General features: G+C 36.2%; 2 protein-coding genes across 2 annotated transcripts; both read left to right on the forward strand.

Annotated features, from left to right (window-relative positions):
- The first annotated feature begins 658 nt into the window (after positions 1 to 658).
- On the forward strand, positions 659 to 1,597 carry LOC145163543 (putative FBD-associated F-box protein At5g50270). Its single transcript, XM_079082375.1, has one exon. The coding sequence runs from the start codon at positions 659 to 661 to the stop codon at positions 1,595 to 1,597; it is 939 nt and encodes a 312-aa protein (XP_078938501.1).
- Positions 1,598 to 6,288: 4,691 nt separating this feature from the next.
- LOC145162326 (kinase with adenine nucleotide alpha hydrolases-like domain-containing protein) lies at positions 6,289 to 9,550 on the forward strand. The gene is made up of 8 exons (XM_079081502.1): positions 6,289 to 6,658; positions 6,847 to 6,953; positions 7,045 to 7,166; positions 7,301 to 7,509; positions 7,608 to 7,704; positions 7,770 to 8,049; positions 8,172 to 8,273; positions 8,345 to 9,550. Exons 1-8 carry the CDS (start codon positions 6,529 to 6,531, stop codon positions 9,350 to 9,352), a joined length of 2,055 nt encoding a protein of 684 aa, XP_078937628.1. The 5' UTR covers positions 6,289 to 6,528; the 3' UTR covers positions 9,353 to 9,550.
- Positions 9,551 to 18,731: the final 9,181 nt, after the last annotated feature.

Consider the following 18,731-nt stretch of genomic DNA (forward strand, 5'->3'; position numbering starts at 1 on the left):
TATTGGAATTGGGGATTTTCTTGTTTCTCCCATTTCATCATTAGTATATCACTTAATTTATTTATATATATATATTTAGTTGTGTTATATGAAATTACTTTTCTATATTTGTTCTCGTGGTATCAATTCTACTTGTTTTGGGCATTTATACACTTGTATCATAAATGCAAAATTGGTTTACTAATATGTTTGAAAAGGAAGTCTAGGTGTAGGATTTAGAATTATATCATTGTTGTGGATCTTAACTTCACTAGCAGAAAAGGAAGAAGGCAAGTCTTGTTTAGAATAACAATCATACACTTATCATCTAGCTAAAAGATTTATCAAATTTGCAACTAGCCTTAATACATTAATGAAATGGCAATAATATACAAGATGTGATTTGATGTATCAGTGTTAGCAAATAAATTTTGTTCATTAGACCCTCAAGGGAGCCCATGAGATGATAAAACCAGCCTTATTAGCAGCACTACCTGATGCATTATTGATGCTATGTACTAACTAACCTGTGTTCCTTATGTAGTAGGTGTTTGCACAACATGTATAAGAAGTATTGTTCTCTGCTATCCAATTAATTCATTTAACTTTTACGTTATGAAGTGCAGATTATCATTAGATACGGGATTGTGATTTGTGGAGGCAAAAAAGAAGGAATATGATGGTAGAAGATAGATTGAGCAGCTTGCCAGATGAGCTTATTCATAAGATTCTGTCTTGTTGTGACATAAAATTTGCTGTTAAAACATGTTTGTTGTCATCAAGATGGAAGCTTGTCTGGACATCGTTGCCCTGTCTCAACTTCTCAAGTCGGCAGTTTCGTACTTTACATAAGTTTGCCGAATTTGTGACTCATTTCCTGTCTCAACGCAACCATCAAATACAAGTGTCTTCCGTAAAGCTACATTTCTATGGAGCAGCTAATAAGGATTTTGTGAGAAAGATTGCAAACTATGCATTTTCTCACAATGTTCAAGAACTAACTGTCTCTAGTTCGTGCTCAAATAGCCGCCAAGTTTACCCTTCTTGCCTATTTAGGTCTCAGTCTCTTAAGCATTTCACATTCACTTGCAATTATATGCGACTTTGCACTACTAAAACTGAAGCACCTTTGGATTTTCCATCTTTAACAACTTTGAATCTCAGTTACATCACATTGTCGGGTGATCTTTTCTCCAAGTGCGTAAACTTAAAGAATCTCACTTTAGAATGGTTCACCATCAAGGATGTGGAAGTATTTGACATCATTACACCTCGTCTTTCTAATCTCATGCTTATCCATGGCAGACGTTCAATAGCAATCAATGTGAATGCACCTCAACTTGAGAATCTCACAACAAGCAATTGCTATTTCAATTCCTTGAATGCTCCACCAGGACTTTCGTCTTTGTGCTACACATTTCAGCTGTCGCCTTGTAGTCTTGTGCGATTCTCTAATGATCAGTTTCATTCTCTAAACAAAGTGACTATCTGTTTGTCTGACTATTATCCAACCATGCCATGTAAGGAGGAAGGTGCTCGCAAGATTATTAACATGCTTCAACAGCTCCATAGTGCCAGATATCTTACACTTAGCGCGGACATTGTTGAGGTTTGTTGATATCATATCACTCATTTGTGACATTTAGTTTCTACTTTGGAAATACTTGGTGCAATCCGAAAAGGAAAACAATATGACAACATGGCTTATTTCTTTTAATCTCCTTTAAGAAGAATCTATTAGCAGTTCTAGCATTTCATATACATGGCATCTTGTTCTCACCCGGACTGTATTCACAGAACATTGTTTCCACCGGTAGACTTCAAATATTGATTTCTAGTATCATGTTTTTAGTTACATGAAAAGTCGTTTTTTCATGTCTGTTTTCTTCTGTTTCTGAAATGTGAGGATTAGCTTCTTATGCTTACCACATCATATTAATTGTCCACATTACTAGCTACACATACACTACTGATATGTATATTCATGCATGTTTAATGTATATATATCTTGTCATTTCTGTGCAGTATATTTCCTTATTTCCAGATTTGTTATCTCAACATCCTTCACCCTTTAGCAACTTGATTTGCTTGACTATGGACTACAGCAAGCAGAAGGATGCAGTCATAGTAACAAAGTCTAGTGAAGCTAGAAATTTCTTTCTTGAGAACTCTCCAAGCGCCACTTTTACCATGCTATTACCCAAGGTACTTACTTTAATCAGAATCATATATTCATCCCTTCCCTGTCCATGACCTTGCATTGATTTAAAGTTAATGCATTTCATTCATCCATTACATGTTAATGTTACTCTACTCGCAAGGGTTATTTAGCCTAACACTTGTATTATCTTAACATTGTATATCTCAGGTTCATAGTAGAAGATGATGGGTGCTTGAAAGTGGTTTTTGTTTACCTATGGACTGGTGGATTTATAGAATCCTATGTTTGCGTATGGTGGATTTGCCTTTTGAGAAGACAATGTATATATTTTTGTTAGCTTTTGGTATGTAATTATGTGGTAAATGTCTTCTTGGGTTATGTGGTTACAACTTATAGTAAGTAAAGGTTTGAAGCTTCCGCTAGACACATGATATCTGTACTTATATTTTAAAAATGATATTATGCTAGTCTGAAAATTACAAGTTTTACAAAACCCCTACCAAACTTTCAGCAGCCAGGTGGGCATGATAGTGTGAGTGTAAACCTACTTGGGTGTGAACCTGCCATGAGTAGCTGCACCACCCTCTTTTGTTGACAAATGAATGCCTCCTTTGTTGACAATAACAACTAGAATTGGCAGCTTCTTTATTTCACACGGTGAACACAATAAATTGTCACAGTACTTATAGTGGCTAGCTTTAGTATAAATAGAAGTTGTAATATCAGTTGTAAGACACCACAAAATAGAGAGTGTAGTGTGTAATACTTAGAGTGAGTATTAGAGGGTTGTTTCTTTTTCTTGTAATATTGAGTGTGTAAGCTCTTCTCTTTTGTTCTAGTTCTGAATAAAAGTGTGTTTCAACCCCAACAGATAGAACCCACTCAATTTCCTCACCATAATGAATTAATACTCTTTATTTAGTCTTTAGACGACTTTATCATTTCCAGATATACATATTTCTGCATAATTTGTGTAACTATTATAAAACTGATCTCAGTTGATAAATCAACTTAAATACCCTTACATCCAACTCTAGTGTACACACTCAAGAATTTAAAGCCAAAATTTACCTTAATTCACTACTGATTTTGCACCAAACTTCACCTTTGGACATGAAAATAAACTTAAAGAATATTCAAGAAAAGCTAAAGCTCTGGAATGGGAGAGAAACATGTGTAAAACTTCATTAGGGGAAGTAGGTTGCAAAATGACCCTTAGCAAAAGGCCCATAATACCCTTTATGCCATATTATTCCTTTATTTATTTCACATGGATGAGATGTTCTCTTTGATGGTTAAAATCTTCCATACCCTATTTAGTACAAAATCATTATTTGGGTTATCCAAAGGAGTAGTTGCATCTTTCTAGAACTATTATTACAATTTGTAGATAAATTTAGATTTAAACTAGTTATAATAATGCAACGTCCGAAAATATACAGTAAATTGTTTGTTTTTAGTTATAGTAAAACCATCCAAATATCATTCCAACAATGGGGTAATCAAAGTATGAGTTTGAAGTTCCAAATCAAATACAAAGTAAATAACATAAAAGTCAATAGTGCGGAATTTCCAGTGGATACGATGCAATCAGGTTGTGCTTTTTTCCTTGCTACCAGAACAACCTAAACATTTAAAATTGAAACAATAAGCACAAAGCTTAGTGAGTTCCCCAAAATAAAACATACGATACATAAATAACAGGCCCGCCCAACAAACATATTTCAATCATGCGGGCCTCGCCCAACAATATATATAAGCGAGTCTCGCCCAACAAGAAATCATACAAACAAGATTCACTAAGACACAATAAGAATACAATGACACTTTGTGTCTTACATAGTATGTTGAAAAGACTCACCTAAATCTAGAGTTGAAATGACACAACACCAAGCCATGCAAGATCACCTACATGCACTCCCAAACCAACCAGAGGTCAAACCTTAGTCTATAACTCAAAACCTCCAAGTTTGACCAAAAATCAAACTAGTCAAAAGTCAACATAGTGAAATCGTAAAATCGAGTTGTAGAATTATTATGATCTTACATTTCCTCTGTTTTTCCCATTTGAGCAATGTACTTTACCTTCCAACTTCAGATGATCATAACTTCTTCATATGTACATAGATTTTGATGATCTTTATATCCACAGATTTGTATTCAAGTCAACAACAACTTTCTTTTAGATAAATACGGCTAAAAACTAATATATTTTTTACTTTTAATTCCATAAACGAAGTTTTAAACATTTTAGAACTTGTGGATACATTGTTTGTTATGTTAGATTAGATTGGAAATGATATGTATTAGCTATCATAAATGTTTTGAATTTTTTAGAACTTGTGGGCAATCAACTGATGGATGAAGATATATTTTTCATGTGTTGAACTTATAATATTTTTTTAGAATCTTACAATTCCGATTCGATCTTATAATCCCGATTTTGCAAACCAATAAGCAATCCAATGTAGAATACTAATTTTGACAACCTTGACATAGACATGTTGGTTTTGAAACATTATCGTGTATCTGTTTGATCGGAGCATGATAGAGTAAGTGGATATTAAATAAGAAAATGACCATATTGTTAGAATAATTGATTTTTCTTCCTCTATGAAGCTTTTTGTTTGTTGTTTAGTGAGTTTATGATAATTTCACGACGTGTGGAGTAATTAATATCTATACCGATACTGCATTACTAACAAAAGTCGACTATGACCTCTGTCCAAAACAGTTTCGATTTTGTGAAATTCTAACCTTCTATGTTTCAAAATTTAAGATTGACACGTAATGTTTGAGATTTTTAGTTTTAAAGTGGTATTTTCTTTTAGTGATAGTTACCGACTGTTTAATGTGTTCATCATGTTTATTCTTGATCAAACTAATTAAGTTTATATTGTTAAAGTGCAATACTCTAGCTTTAGAGAAGTAAGAATAGAAGAATCAATTGAATGAATCAAATGATTATATCAACTTCCGTCTTTCGAGATGGAAACATCTCCAAGGACTCCATCATGAAGGATGCATACAAAGTAAATATGTCTATTGAAGCTAGAAACTTCTTTCTTCTAAACTCTACAAGTGCCACTTTAATCATAAAATTACTGGAGGTACTTTTTGTTGGAATTCCTTAGTCTCCAAGGATAGAAGGTGGTTTCCGTAGGCGACAAGGATGCAAGTTGGCTTTCCTTGTATAAGTTAGGTATTAGTATCCTAATCTAATAGCTTTAGTTGTAAGCTATATATATACACATGCATACCGAGTTATGGTCAGTGCATCACCAACATTGTAATTGAGTTTTATGTTGGTTTCTCAATAAATTAGAGAGTCATTCCATATAGTTTGTGTTTTTTTAGTCTTTAATTGGTATCTGAGCTTCATGATCAACACTAAGCAAATGAAGGAGGAAGACACCTCCCTCAAAAGCAACCACAGCCAACCTGTCGGTTGTAAATCAGATCAGACATAGGAGACGCCACTGTACCACCAAGAGGAAAGGAGATCGGAGCAACCTCACATTGTAAAAAATATTGATCGGAGCAACTTCCTGCCAATTTATGCACATATCAATCATAACTTAACTTAGGGTAATCAAAATCCACTTCATGTTGTAAAAAATATTGGTCAGATAAGATAATCCTTTGTGTTACTGCACAACCTCATGTAGGATGCCATGGTAAAGACGTTTCATCAGTTTCAACAGTTGGTTCAATCAAATTGTTCAAAATAGAAAATTTGACAAAAAATAAAAAAAAATTCAATGACTAATTAAGGTCAAAAAAGCAATTGACGGCATAATGGGTCCAAAATGACCATTAATTGATTGGCATTAAGACATTAACCGTAACATATATAATTCAAAATGCAATAAGTATTTAAAATAGGAATTTATAAAACTCTGTCTAGACATTGATTTGGCATTATTTGGGAGATGTGAACTCAATAAAGTAAGGGGAACGCAAAATCATCTTAAATTTCTCATGATATCCGGAATAGATTTTCAAAATTGTTTCATTTAATTACGTAAAAAAAAAAAACTCCCTTGCCCCTCAAAAGATGGAGCCCCTGTAAAATTGGGTGGAAGTAAAGTTTTCAAGAGATTAAAAAGGAAAAGAAAGAAAACGGATGAAATTGAGAGACAAAACAAGAAAAATTCAACTGCAAAGAAGAACAAAATTTTATTACAGATGGAAAGAAAGATCGGCAACAGAAAACGTCAAAGAAACTTGTGACTGTTTTAGGCATTTTATCCAGTTACAGGTTCAAAGAAGATCAATACAATTTCTCGATCTGATTGAAGAAATTTTGGAGAGGAATTCAAGTAAAGATTCTTGGAGTTTTTTCATCTTTTTTAATGGGTATGAAATAAGCTAACAGGTGATAAAAAATGAACAATAAAACAATAGCAGTTGCAATTGATAGGGACAAAGGAAGCCAAAGTGCATTAAAATGGGCTGTTGATAATCTTGTGGGCAAGGGCCAGATTGTGTATTTGGTTCATGTTAAACTTAAACAAAGTAATTGCCCTTTCTCTATCTTTCTCACATATATATTCAAAGATTAATTTTAGCTTATTTTTGTTGTGTTTTTCTTCTGTTTTAATCAATGAATTTCTTAGAGTTTTTTTTCTTGAAATGTTTAAAATTCCACATCAATCTTGAAAAATAAATTAATGAATCTTGAAATGCTTTTCAATTATGTGCAGAACCGAACAAAAGTACCGATTTCAGTGATGACTCGTTTTTGATAAACACCGACGCGCAACTCAGAGAGTTGTTCCTCCCGTTTCGATGTTTTTGTACAAGAAAGGAAGTTAGTCTCATTAACCTTTTTCCTAAATATCTATCTTCACAAAATGCCACACTTACATATCCTTAAACATAAGTTTTGTTTCATGAGATAGATAAAATCACAAGAAGTGGTGCTAGAAGATACAGACGTTGTCAAAGGACTAGTCGATTTTGCCACACACTCAATTGTAGAAGTTCTAGTTATTGGAGCCCCTTCAAAAGGCGGTATTCTCAAGTACATACTACTTCAACACTTGGTAGTTAGTAGTCAATGTATACTTGATGTACATATGAGTTATGACATATGAAGAATAACTTTTTTGCAGATTCTGACTAGGATTAATCTATGATTGTAATGTGTTATTATAGGAGATTCAAAACAAGAGATGCTCCATCAACTATACTAAAAGGGGCGCCGGATTTTTGCACTGTTTATGTGATTTCCAAAGGAAAGATTTCAGCCACGAAAGCTGCTTCACGTCTTCCTCCATTCATCTCTCCACTTCGTACCCATATACCGCCTGAACCAAGTACTGCACCAGCCAAAGTTTCAACCGACAAAATACTACCAATAAAAGGTTTTTCTTTTGTACTACAATTTTTCATTTGCATTTAATTTGACATGTTCTTTTCTATATATTAATTATTAAATTTGATTTTACTTTCTTTCCATCAGCAATGCCAGGGCCACGGAAGTCTGTGGACTTATCTTTTCCCAGACAATCCATGGAGTCGCCTTTCAGTACTTTTTCCAATGACTCAAACACCATGAAGTATGCCATTATATATAACTAGCATTTATTAACATTTCAATAAGACTAATTATGATTGAAAACAGGTCACCCTTCACCAATAGAAAAGGCCCGAATGGTAAACCTTATGGAGAATTGCTCCCACCGGATTCTGACATTTCTTTCGTCAGCGCTGGTAGACCGAGCGCCGACAATGTCTTATTTGACAGTGACATTGTTGGTGCAAACTCACGGATTAGCTTCTCAGAATTAGAAAACCCAGGTTACGATTCGTATAATTTGGGGCGAAAATCAGTAGATGTAATTAGCGCAAATGATATGTCATACTCCACATTCGATAGTCCTAGAACATCTCTCTCCAACAATGTACGTACTAAATTTCGTAAATTCGTTCTTACAGTTTCATTCTTGACATGTAGCTACGTACAATTTCATTCTAACTCAAACCATAACTAGGCTCTAAATTATGAATCTTTTGGAGGTTTTAGGAAGATGTTGAAGCAGAGATGAGAAGGCTAAAGCAGGAACTCACAAAAACAATGGAAATGTACAGTACGGCATGCAAGGAAGCCCTTACAGCAAAACAGAAGGTATGCTATAATTAATTTGTACCTCAGAAGTTTGATTATACCTCATTGATCACACTGAATGGTTGTTGTAGGCTATGGAGCTTCAGAAATGGAAACTCGAGGAGCAACAAAAGATAGAAGAAGCACGTGTAACAGAAGAATCTACAACTGGGGTTGCTGAGAAAGAAAATGCAGCTGAATCCACTCAGAGATATGATGCCAGATATAGAAGGTACACGATCGATGAAATTGAAGAAGCAACAGAATATTTCTCAGCTGCTCGTAGGATAGGAGAAGGAGGTTATGGTCCAGTTTACAAATGTCATCTAGATCACACACCTGTTGCTGTTAAAGTTCTTCGGCCTGATGCAGCTCAAGGGAGATCACAGTTTCAACAAGAGGTCGAAGTGTTGTGTTGCATACGTCATCCTCACATGGTTCTTCTTCTAGGAGCATGTCCAGAATACGGATGTCTAGTCTACGAATACATGTCAAATGGAAGCTTAGAAGATTGTCTTTTAAGAAAAAACAAAACCCCACCTCTCTCATGGCAACATAGGTTTCGAATAGCAGCTGAGATTTGCAGTGGTCTTCTTTTCCTCCATCAAACAAAGCCTGAACCAATCGTGCATCGTGACCTAAAACCTGCTAACATTTTACTTGATAGAAATTTCGTAAGCAAAATAGCTGACGTAGGGTTAGCCAGATTGGTGCCACCATCGATTGCAGACTCAGTGACTCAATACCATATGACTTCTGCAGCAGGGACGTTTTGTTATATAGATCCTGAGTATCAGCAAACGGGAATGCTTGGTGTGAAATCGGATGTTTATTCGTTAGGGGTTATGCTTTTACAGATAATTACAGCTAGACCACCAATGGGTTTATCTCATCATGTTGAAAGAGCTATTGAGAAAGGAACTTTTGCTGAGATATTGGATCCAGCAGTGACTGATTGGCCTGTTGAAGAGGCTCTAGGGTTTGCTAAGTTGTCACTTGGTTGTGTAGAGTTAAGAAGAAAAGACAGGCCAGATCTTGGTAAGGTTGTCATGCCTCATCTCCAAAGACTGAGATTACTTGCTGATGATGACACCATGTAAAATTATGACATATTTTCACCAGTCAACCAAAGGCAATTAAAGTGTCTTAATGTAATTAAGTTAGCATTATCTTGATCAAGAATTCAGGACTAGGTGTAGTTTCGTTGTTCATATCCAATCTATATGACTTCTTTGTGAATTAATTACCTACAAGTGTGTTGGAGCTTTGACAGTGAAGGCATGGCTTTTCGTTTGGGATCTTTTTTTTTTTTTTTTCGTTTATGTTCAACAATGGAGTTTAACATGTTATCTAATTTGCGTCTTTAAGACTTCTAGTCCTAATTCCGTTCCTTCAACTCCTACGGTGTTCTCCAAATCTAATGTGTGTATGATTCTTAAATGGAACTCGAAATGGCAAGTAGAAGAAGTGGAATTTGATACACAATTGATCAACTGCACTACCGGTTGTAGAACTACAACCTGGTTGCTTTGCTTGATTATCTTCTTGAATGAGAAGAGAGATGATTACGATGTCATTAACCATACAAATAGTGGGTTAAGGTTATTTTTAGAGAAAATTACAAAAATAACCAATTTCCTTAATTACTTTGTAGAAAAAAAAACTCAACGTTACAAAAATAACCATTAAAATCGCAGATGGATTAAGCCCATTTGCGATTCCCCCAATTGATCTGTGAATGTACAAGTCAGTAAAACACGCACGCGCATTATGAGTTGTATGTTTGCAGATGGTTTTTCTTTTTAGTTTTTTTTCTGATATAAATACCCTCACACCTGACTAAAATCGCAGATGAACTTAGTCCATCTACGTTTTCCTCTGAAGTTCATCTACGATTTTGGGGTTTTTCGTTTATTTTATTTTATTTTTTTTATTTTGACTATGAAACTGATAGAGTTTGACTACGAAACAACCGTATTATATATAAAGTTTTGCAAAAAATTATCACATAAACTATATCTATATAAACGAATTTTCCAAGGAAATAACAAATAATTTTTTGTAAGACTTTATATATAATATGGTTATTTCGTAGTCAAACCCTATCAATTTCGTAGTATATATATATATATATATATATATATATATATATATATATATACTCGAAAAACCCCAAAATCACAGATGAAATTCAAAGGAAATCGTAGACAGACTAAGTTCATCTGCGATTTTAGTCAGGTGTGAGGGTATTTATATCGGAAAAAAAAAATAAAAATAATAAAAACATCTGCGAACGTACAACTCATAATACGTGCCCGTGCTTTACCGATTTGTACATCCGCAGATCAAATGGGGAAATCGCAGATGGGCTTAATCCATCTTCGATTTTGATGGTTATTTTTGTAATGTTAGGGTTTTTTGGCTATTTTCTACAAAGTAATTAAGAAAATTGATTATTTTTGTAATTTTCTCTTATTTTATACTATTATAACTACCTTCCTTGCATAATAAGCCCTTATATTTAAATTGTTTAAAGTTGTATACAGACATACAACAAATCTCCACATTAACTAAAACTAGTTTTCTCGTATTTCCAACTATCGGTTTAAGGAAATCTAAGCAAAGTTTAAATTTGCTTTATATAGCCGCTTTTATTAATATGCCCATCGGAATATCATGTGTGTGGGTCTTCTTCACTTTCATTATGATGTGGACTATATATATGATCTGATAGAAACGTTTATGAACAAATAGAAGAAATACAAAGGACCAAAAGGGATCCAACTTAAAACAGACGTAACTTTTGACTCTATGGAATTTGGAGGCGTGTGATATATCAACGGAAAGTTCTCGATGAGCGGGAGCCCTTCGGTCAATCTTCAAATTTCATTGTTTAAGCCTCTAATTTTGATTTATTTTCGTGATTTTTGCGATTGTGTTATAACGACAGCATATACTATTTCTTGGATTTTAAAATTTGCCTTATTACATAGTTGTTTAATTTGAAGAACTTATTGTTAATTTTAATTTTCCAAATTTGACCGTACCTGCCAAAAGGATGTACATAAAATGACTTTTTGCCCTTATTTAGCACTTAAGGATTTTAAAATGTTGAACACAAAGTCCCAGCCAGATATCGACCCAAAAATCTTGCAACATTTCTAAAAATTCAACGATATGTCTGCAAAAATACGGCAATTAATTTGATGTTTTTTATCTATCTATGTAGGTTTTAGTATTTATGTTTTAATTTCTATGTTTCTATTAGTAAGGCAGGTTTAAATTTCTAAGTTTTATTTTTTATGTATTTTCATTTAGTAATGTAGGTTTTTAATGTAATTTTTTTACTTGTAAAATGTTTATTTAATTTGAAAAATTATGTTTTTTTATTTAATCTAATATCAAAAAAATAGAAATAAAAAGTATAGAATGATGTGGAGTGGTGATCAATGACAAATGTTTAGTGTTGTAGTAATAAGGATGTGGCGAAGATGATGTGTCGCTGATGCAACGTCACTTTTCTAGTAGGGACCTTTGTCACGCTTCATCACCGCCATTATCACTACAAGGATCGAGCCCTTTGCAGACGGCACCTATCCAGATTACATATGTCGTCGGCAAAAGTCGATCTATAGAGATGGCATGTCGTCGGGACAGCGTTTTCAAACATTGACCATATGTCTTTGACCAGAAAAGTTATGCTGACGACAAGTCGTCTGCATAGGCTCGGCGGGAAGTGCAAAATATTGGCGGTATATCGAATATCTATACCGACGACATGTCGTTGGGAGGAGGAATTAAAAAATATTTTCGATTTATTTCAAGTCCTTGTCGCAAAAAATCAATACGATGTTGTTTTGGTCACCCTATGCAGACGACATGTCGTCGGTATAGGGTGTTTAAAAATTAATTTCGATTTATTTTTTATCCGTTTTGCAGAAATGGAATACGATGTCGTTTTGGTCACGCTATGCAGACGACATGTCGTCTGGAAAAGGTGGGACCGATGCGCGTGAAAACCCTTTTTTATTTTATTTTATTTTTTAATGACGTGAAGTGGTACTACGCCGTTTTCGTTTACCTATAGAGACGACAAGCCGTCTCTATAGGTTTCCTTGTAACAAAACACGCTTTCGGTCTTCATTTTCCAGTCGGCTGCCCTTCCATTTTCCTCTTAAGCTTCAGCGATCGCAGGCAGTTACTGGCATTCCACTTCATCGGCGAGCTAAAAGGTAAGGGTCTTGGTCCTTGATTTCTTCTTAATTAGTAATAGTTTTAGTTTTTACTCCTATTTTAGGGGATTTGTTTCCGGTTTTGGAGCCCTAAAACACTATCGCCGGCCGGCAAGAACGGTGACCACCGCCATAGAAAACGATTTTCGGTGATATACCTATCTTCACCACCGATTTTAAGGTTGGTTTTTTGATTTTTTTTTGTTTCCTGCTTAAGGTAGTTATGTGAATGCAGTTTTTTTTTTTTCTTGTTCCTTCAATACACCATGATATATATACTTTCTTAGATTTTTTTTTTGGTTGATTGCTTTTATATATATATATATATATATATATATATATATATATATATATATATATATATATATATATATATATATATATTTTGAGGAATGAAAATGTGTTTTGGCATGAAAATGAAAATAAATGTTATATAGGCATGATTTGTTTATGCTTATTGTGGTATGATTGTATGAAATTGAATGAAAATTGGAATTGTATGTTTGAAATTGGATGAAAACTGGAGTTGGATGAAAATTGGAATTGTATGTTTGATTGTATGAATTTGGATGAAAATTGGAATTGTATGTTTGATTTTGATTTTGTATGATGTTTGATTTTGTATTTAGATGTATACATTTGTATTGTATGTCTAAAATGAAATGAAAATTGGAATTGAATGTATTGTGTACATGTATGATTATGTGATATTCAGGTTTAATAGTTTGAGTGTATATGAGAAAGTGCATTTTGAGGTATGAAAGTGCTTAATATGGTTTCAAAGTGCTTAATTTTGTTAGTGACTTAATGTTGGTCATTACAACTTTAGCTTAATTAGGTTATTAATAACAACGTACTTTTAGTAATTTAAAATTAATTATAAAATAAAGTTGAATTAATTTTTAAAAAAAATCAATAAAAAGAAAATATTAAATTAATTGTAAAATCAAATTAATATTAATTTTAAAATAAAATAAAATTAATTATAAAATCAAATTAAATTAGTTTTAAAATCAAATTAGTGACTTAATGTTGGTCATTACAACTCTATCCAATTTGTCTGATTTTTACTTCTCGAGTATATTTTTTTTATATACTTGTTAATACTCTATCCGTTCTCGGGTATATATTTATTTATCTAGCCCAAATACAATCTAACTTTCGATAACTATATATATAATATAATTTTTAATAATGAAACAGCGATGACGATCGATAAGAGTTGGATTAGAGAGAACCGAATGTCTTCAAAATACTTGGAAGGTCTTAAAAACTTTATGAAGATTGCTGAGAAACATGTCAACTCTAAAGGCAAAGTGTGTTGCCCGTGTAAAACGTGTGTGAATTCGTATCGACATGTTTTACCTACGGTTTATGCCCACTTACATGACATTGGGTTTCTAGAAACATATACTACATGGATTCATCATTGTGAGAAACATGTCGGTTCTTCATATTTAAGCTACAATTCGACTCCAAGAACAAACACGCCCACAAGTAATGAGATGTTTGATGTAATTGATGATGTTATGGCGGAACAAAATACAAATGAAGAAAATATAGACAAGGAGGGACAAGGTATAGACCCGGAATTTGATGATTTGTTTGAGGAGCTTAATACCAAGTTATATCCTAAATGTAACGATGTGTCTGCCTTTAACTTTTTGGCAAAGTTGTTGCATATTAAAGTGATCAATAGATGGACAAATAGTTCGTTTGACCAACTTGTAGAGTTACTAAGAGCTGCTTTCCCGAAGAGCAAGCTTCCAGCTTCACACTATGAAGCTAAAAAGAAGCTGAGAAAGATAGGGTTAGGATATCAATCGATCCACGCTTGCAAAAATGATTGTGCTTTGTTTTGGAAGGAGAACGGTTCCATGCAGAATTGCCCGATTTGTAAGGAGAGTAGATGGGTGGACACAACTACAAAGGGGAAGAAAGTACCACAAAAAGTGTTGCGGTACTTTCCTTTGACTCCAAGACTTCGACGAATGTATAGCTCCAGATTCACAACTAAAGATATGAGTTGGCATAATACTGGACGCTCAATAGATGGTATGATGTATCATCCGGTTGATGGGAAGTCATGGCAAGATTTTGATCAAAGATATCCAGAGTTTGCTAAAGAACCTAGATCAAATGATTTTCCCTTGGCTGTCAATTTAGGTGATGATGATGATGATGATACATACTCCGTTGACGGTAATGATATGTACTTTTTAGATAATGATGACGATGGTGAATCAAGTGTGGCTCCTACTATAACCGATGACAGTTTCTTTAATGATGACGATGATGGTGGCGATACGTACTCTTTAGATAATGATGACGATTTCATAAACGATGATGAATTTATTAATGATGATGGTGTACATGTATATTGTTCTAGTGATGATTCTGATTGATGGTATGTTACGGTTGTCATACATTTTGATTGCTTAAAATTGTTTATTATTTTTTTAAAGTATGTTTAGTATATTTTCTAATATTTGTTAAACAGATAGCTACACATGTTGCGAGAGGGCATGGAGGAGACGGCGGGGAACGACCTCCACATGAGCGTGCAGGCAAGATACCGGCGGATTGTCAATCTTGTAAGTTACATGAAATTCTTAAATATAGTGGATATATTTTTAAAGTTTTAATTTTCTAAATTTTTAGTTCTATGCGTCAATGTAGCAAACCCGATGTGTCGGCGTGGAAAATAAAGATGCTTAAATATGCGAAAAAAGTTCAATCACAACGGTCAACCTTTACCTGTGGAAATTGATAGCATTGGGGGACCTATAGATCCATAAATACAAATGGCAAAATGTTGACAAGGTTTATCTCAAATTTTGTGGCAGATCATGTACCACTCCATTATAGGACTTGGAGATGTGTTCCTTTCCATTACTATGAAGCTATGTATCCTGAGATTGAAGTAAGTACAAAATACTTTTTATATGTGAAAAATATTATACTTTTTAAATAATTTTTTTACTAATTAAATTTGTTTTTTTATTGCAGACATATTTTAATCTTGATATGTATCGGGGTACAGATCTGTGGGAAGCCGTTCGAGCGATTATACAGAGCGACTGCCAAAGAGCTTATAAACAATACAAACATGACGTGAAAAAGTATTTTGATGGGGTTGGTGGATATAATGATGTGGAAGGTGCAAGGCAATGTCCACCGAATTATGTGGACGACGAAGCTTGGGATAAGATGATCGATCTTCTTTTTTTGGATGAGGGTTATAGGAAGCAGTGCAACGAAGGTAAAGAAAGCAGGTCCAATGTAACAGCCCAATTTTCACGCCCAAAAATTTCATTTTTTTATAAATTACTTTAACTAAAACATTCGGAGGAAAACATTGTCAAATCATAACATCTCATAAAACTATGTATAATGTCTGAAAATCCAAATCATAAATAGTGGTAATGTCAGAGCACAATCCCAATGAAACTCATAATGCGGAATCTGGGGTGTGTGTATGATGTGCAGCTACCGCGCCGGCTCCTTCCCCTTCGATGAAGAGGTACCTGAAACAAAACTGAAAACTGTAAGCACAAAGCTTAGTGAGCTCCCCCATCGTACCACATACCATACGAACACATAGCATACATACTGCCGGGCAATTCTGGGGTGCCCGACCTACCCGATACGGCCATTCTGGGGTGCCGACCTACCCGTGTCAAGCCATTCTGGGGTGCTGACCTACCCATGTCAAGCCATTCTGGGGTGCTGACCTACCCGTCAGTCCTAACAACCGAACTTGGGGACTATTCCCCTCCTACTACCACTATCACATATAACATATCATGCCAGCATATAAACATATCATCACATACTGTCAGACATATCTGGGGTGTCTGACCTACCCTTCGGTCCTAACAACCGAACTCTACTACTATCATATATAACATATCATGCCGGCATATATCATATCAGGTAGTAGCAAAACTAGATGATATCACAAAGACAATCACCTAACATACACCTCCTACTGGAGGGCTGGCATTGTGGCCGTAGACCCACCGCTATTAGAAGGTAACTCACCTCAAACGAGTAGCTGCTGAATTTCTGTGCGGGGAATCTCTGACTGCTGCTGCTCCGGAAGTCCTCCGGCTATAATCCCCACAAAACACTTAATCAGAATCCTGATATCTACCCTTAGGGTAAAATGACTATTTACCCCAGACCAAGTCCAAGTCAAAGTCAAAGTCAATGTCAAGGTCAAAGTCAACTTCCAGTTGACCCGACTCGCCGAGTTGGGTCGTCAACTCGTCGAGTCCCTATCTCTTCAACTGTCCTCCTCCACGTCCCTACTCGTCGAGTTTAGCAACGACTCGACGAGTTCTCCTTCTAACACAACCTCAGATGAACCTTCATCCGACTCGCCGAGCGGTATGAACACTCGTCGAGTCCGTCTTCATCCTAAGAACACGTCCTGTCCTCGACTCGCCGAGTTGTATGAACAACTCGTCGAGTTCATCTTCAAGGGTTGGGAGATTGCCTTGGACTCACCGAGTCTGTTCTAGCACTCGTCGAGTCCCATGAACTCCAGGTCTAAAATGAAGTCCGATGCGTTGGGTCACTCTTTCTGTCCTGCTACAACCCTACTAACACCCAACTGAGTCCTTTTGACCCTCAACAGATATGGGACTCAAAGCCTTGGACTCGCCGAGTCCCAAGAACGGACTCGCCGAGTCGGTAACGTCCACACCCTAAATCCTTGATTTCTGATGTACAACTCATGACCAAAAGATAGATTTGGGCTCCTACAATCGTTCTAGCACGTAAAGTTACAAACTTTACGTGCATGCATGGGACTTTGAGTCCAAAAGGTCCTAAAGCAAGCTCTTGGGTTGCATGGAGTCTTTCTTGGGTGTAAAAGCACCCACTTTCTGCCTTGTGACCCCTTTAAGGACCTAGATCCGAAGCTTTGTCCCCAACCACGCTTGCATTCATGGTTGGCTACCTAAAATGGCTTATAAAAGCCCTAAATCTCCACAAAATGGGATCTAGCAAATGAACAAGCAAGTTAGCAACTTTATACCTTCTGAGGACTGAAAATGAAGCACAAACTCGAACCCCTCTGGTCTCCTCTTGTTTCCTCAAGCCTTTCTCCTTCCTTCTTAAGACTATCAACACCAAAATCCACAAAAATGGCTTAGATTGCTTCAACAACGGCTAGGGTTTTCTATAGAGGGTTTCTGGGAGCATAAAGGGACAATGGAGGCTGTATAAGGTTGTTTAAATAGGGTGCAAACCCTCAGATTAGGGTTTTATCCAGACAGAGCCTACTCGTCGAGTCCGGGACCCGACTCGACGAGTCCATCACTTAAATCCCGCGTCTCATCCCGCTTCTACTCGGCAAGTTGGGCCTTCAACTCGCTGAGTCCCAGGCCAAAAATGCAACATTACTTAAATAAAATATATACCAGGAAACAGGTGCTACAAATCTCCCCCACTTATTTTTGACTTCGTCCTCGAAGTCTGCTGCTCGATCCTGGAATAGCTCTGGGTAATGCTCCATCATCTCATCCACTGGCTCCCAGGTCCATTCCGAGCCCTTCCGGTGCTGCCATTGCACCTTCACGAGCTCCACCCTCTTGTTCCTCAGATCCTTCGACTTCCGGTCGATAATCGCTACAGGCCACTCAATGTAATTCAGGCTGTCATCGACCTGAATATCCTCTAATGGTACCACTGCCGAGTCGTCCACCAGGCATTTCCGTAGCTGGGAGACGTGGAAGGTGCTATGAATCTGACTGAGTTCGGCTGGCAGGTCCAGCCGATACGCCACCTTGCCCACCCGGGCTATGACCTTGAAAGGTCCAATATACCTGGGGCCCAACTTGCCCCTCTTCCTGAATCGGATGACGCCCTTCCATGGCGACACCTTCAGGAGAACCATATCCCCGACCTGAAACTCCAGGTCTGATCGACGCTTATCGGCATAACTTTTCTGCCGACTCTGTGCAGTCTGAAGTCTGTTCCTGACCTGTTGAATCCTCTTCGTCGTCTTGAGCACCACTTCGGTGCTCCCCATGACCCTCTGGCCAACCTCGCCCCAGCATATCGGGGTCCTGCACTTTCTCCCGTACAACATCTCGAAGGGAGGTCGATCGATAATCGCATGATAGCTATTATTATACGAGAACTCCGCCAACGGAAGGTAGGTATCCCAGCTACCTCCAAAGTCTAAAACACATGCCCGCAGCATATCCTCTAGCGTCTGGATGGTCAGCTCGCTCTG

This window comes from Lactuca virosa, chromosome 3, assembly GCF_052849685.1.
Source record: "Lactuca virosa cultivar CGN04683 chromosome 3, Lactuca_virosa_CGN04683_v6, whole genome shotgun sequence".
Lineage (NCBI taxonomy): Eukaryota > Viridiplantae > Streptophyta > Magnoliopsida > Asterales > Asteraceae > Lactuca > Lactuca virosa.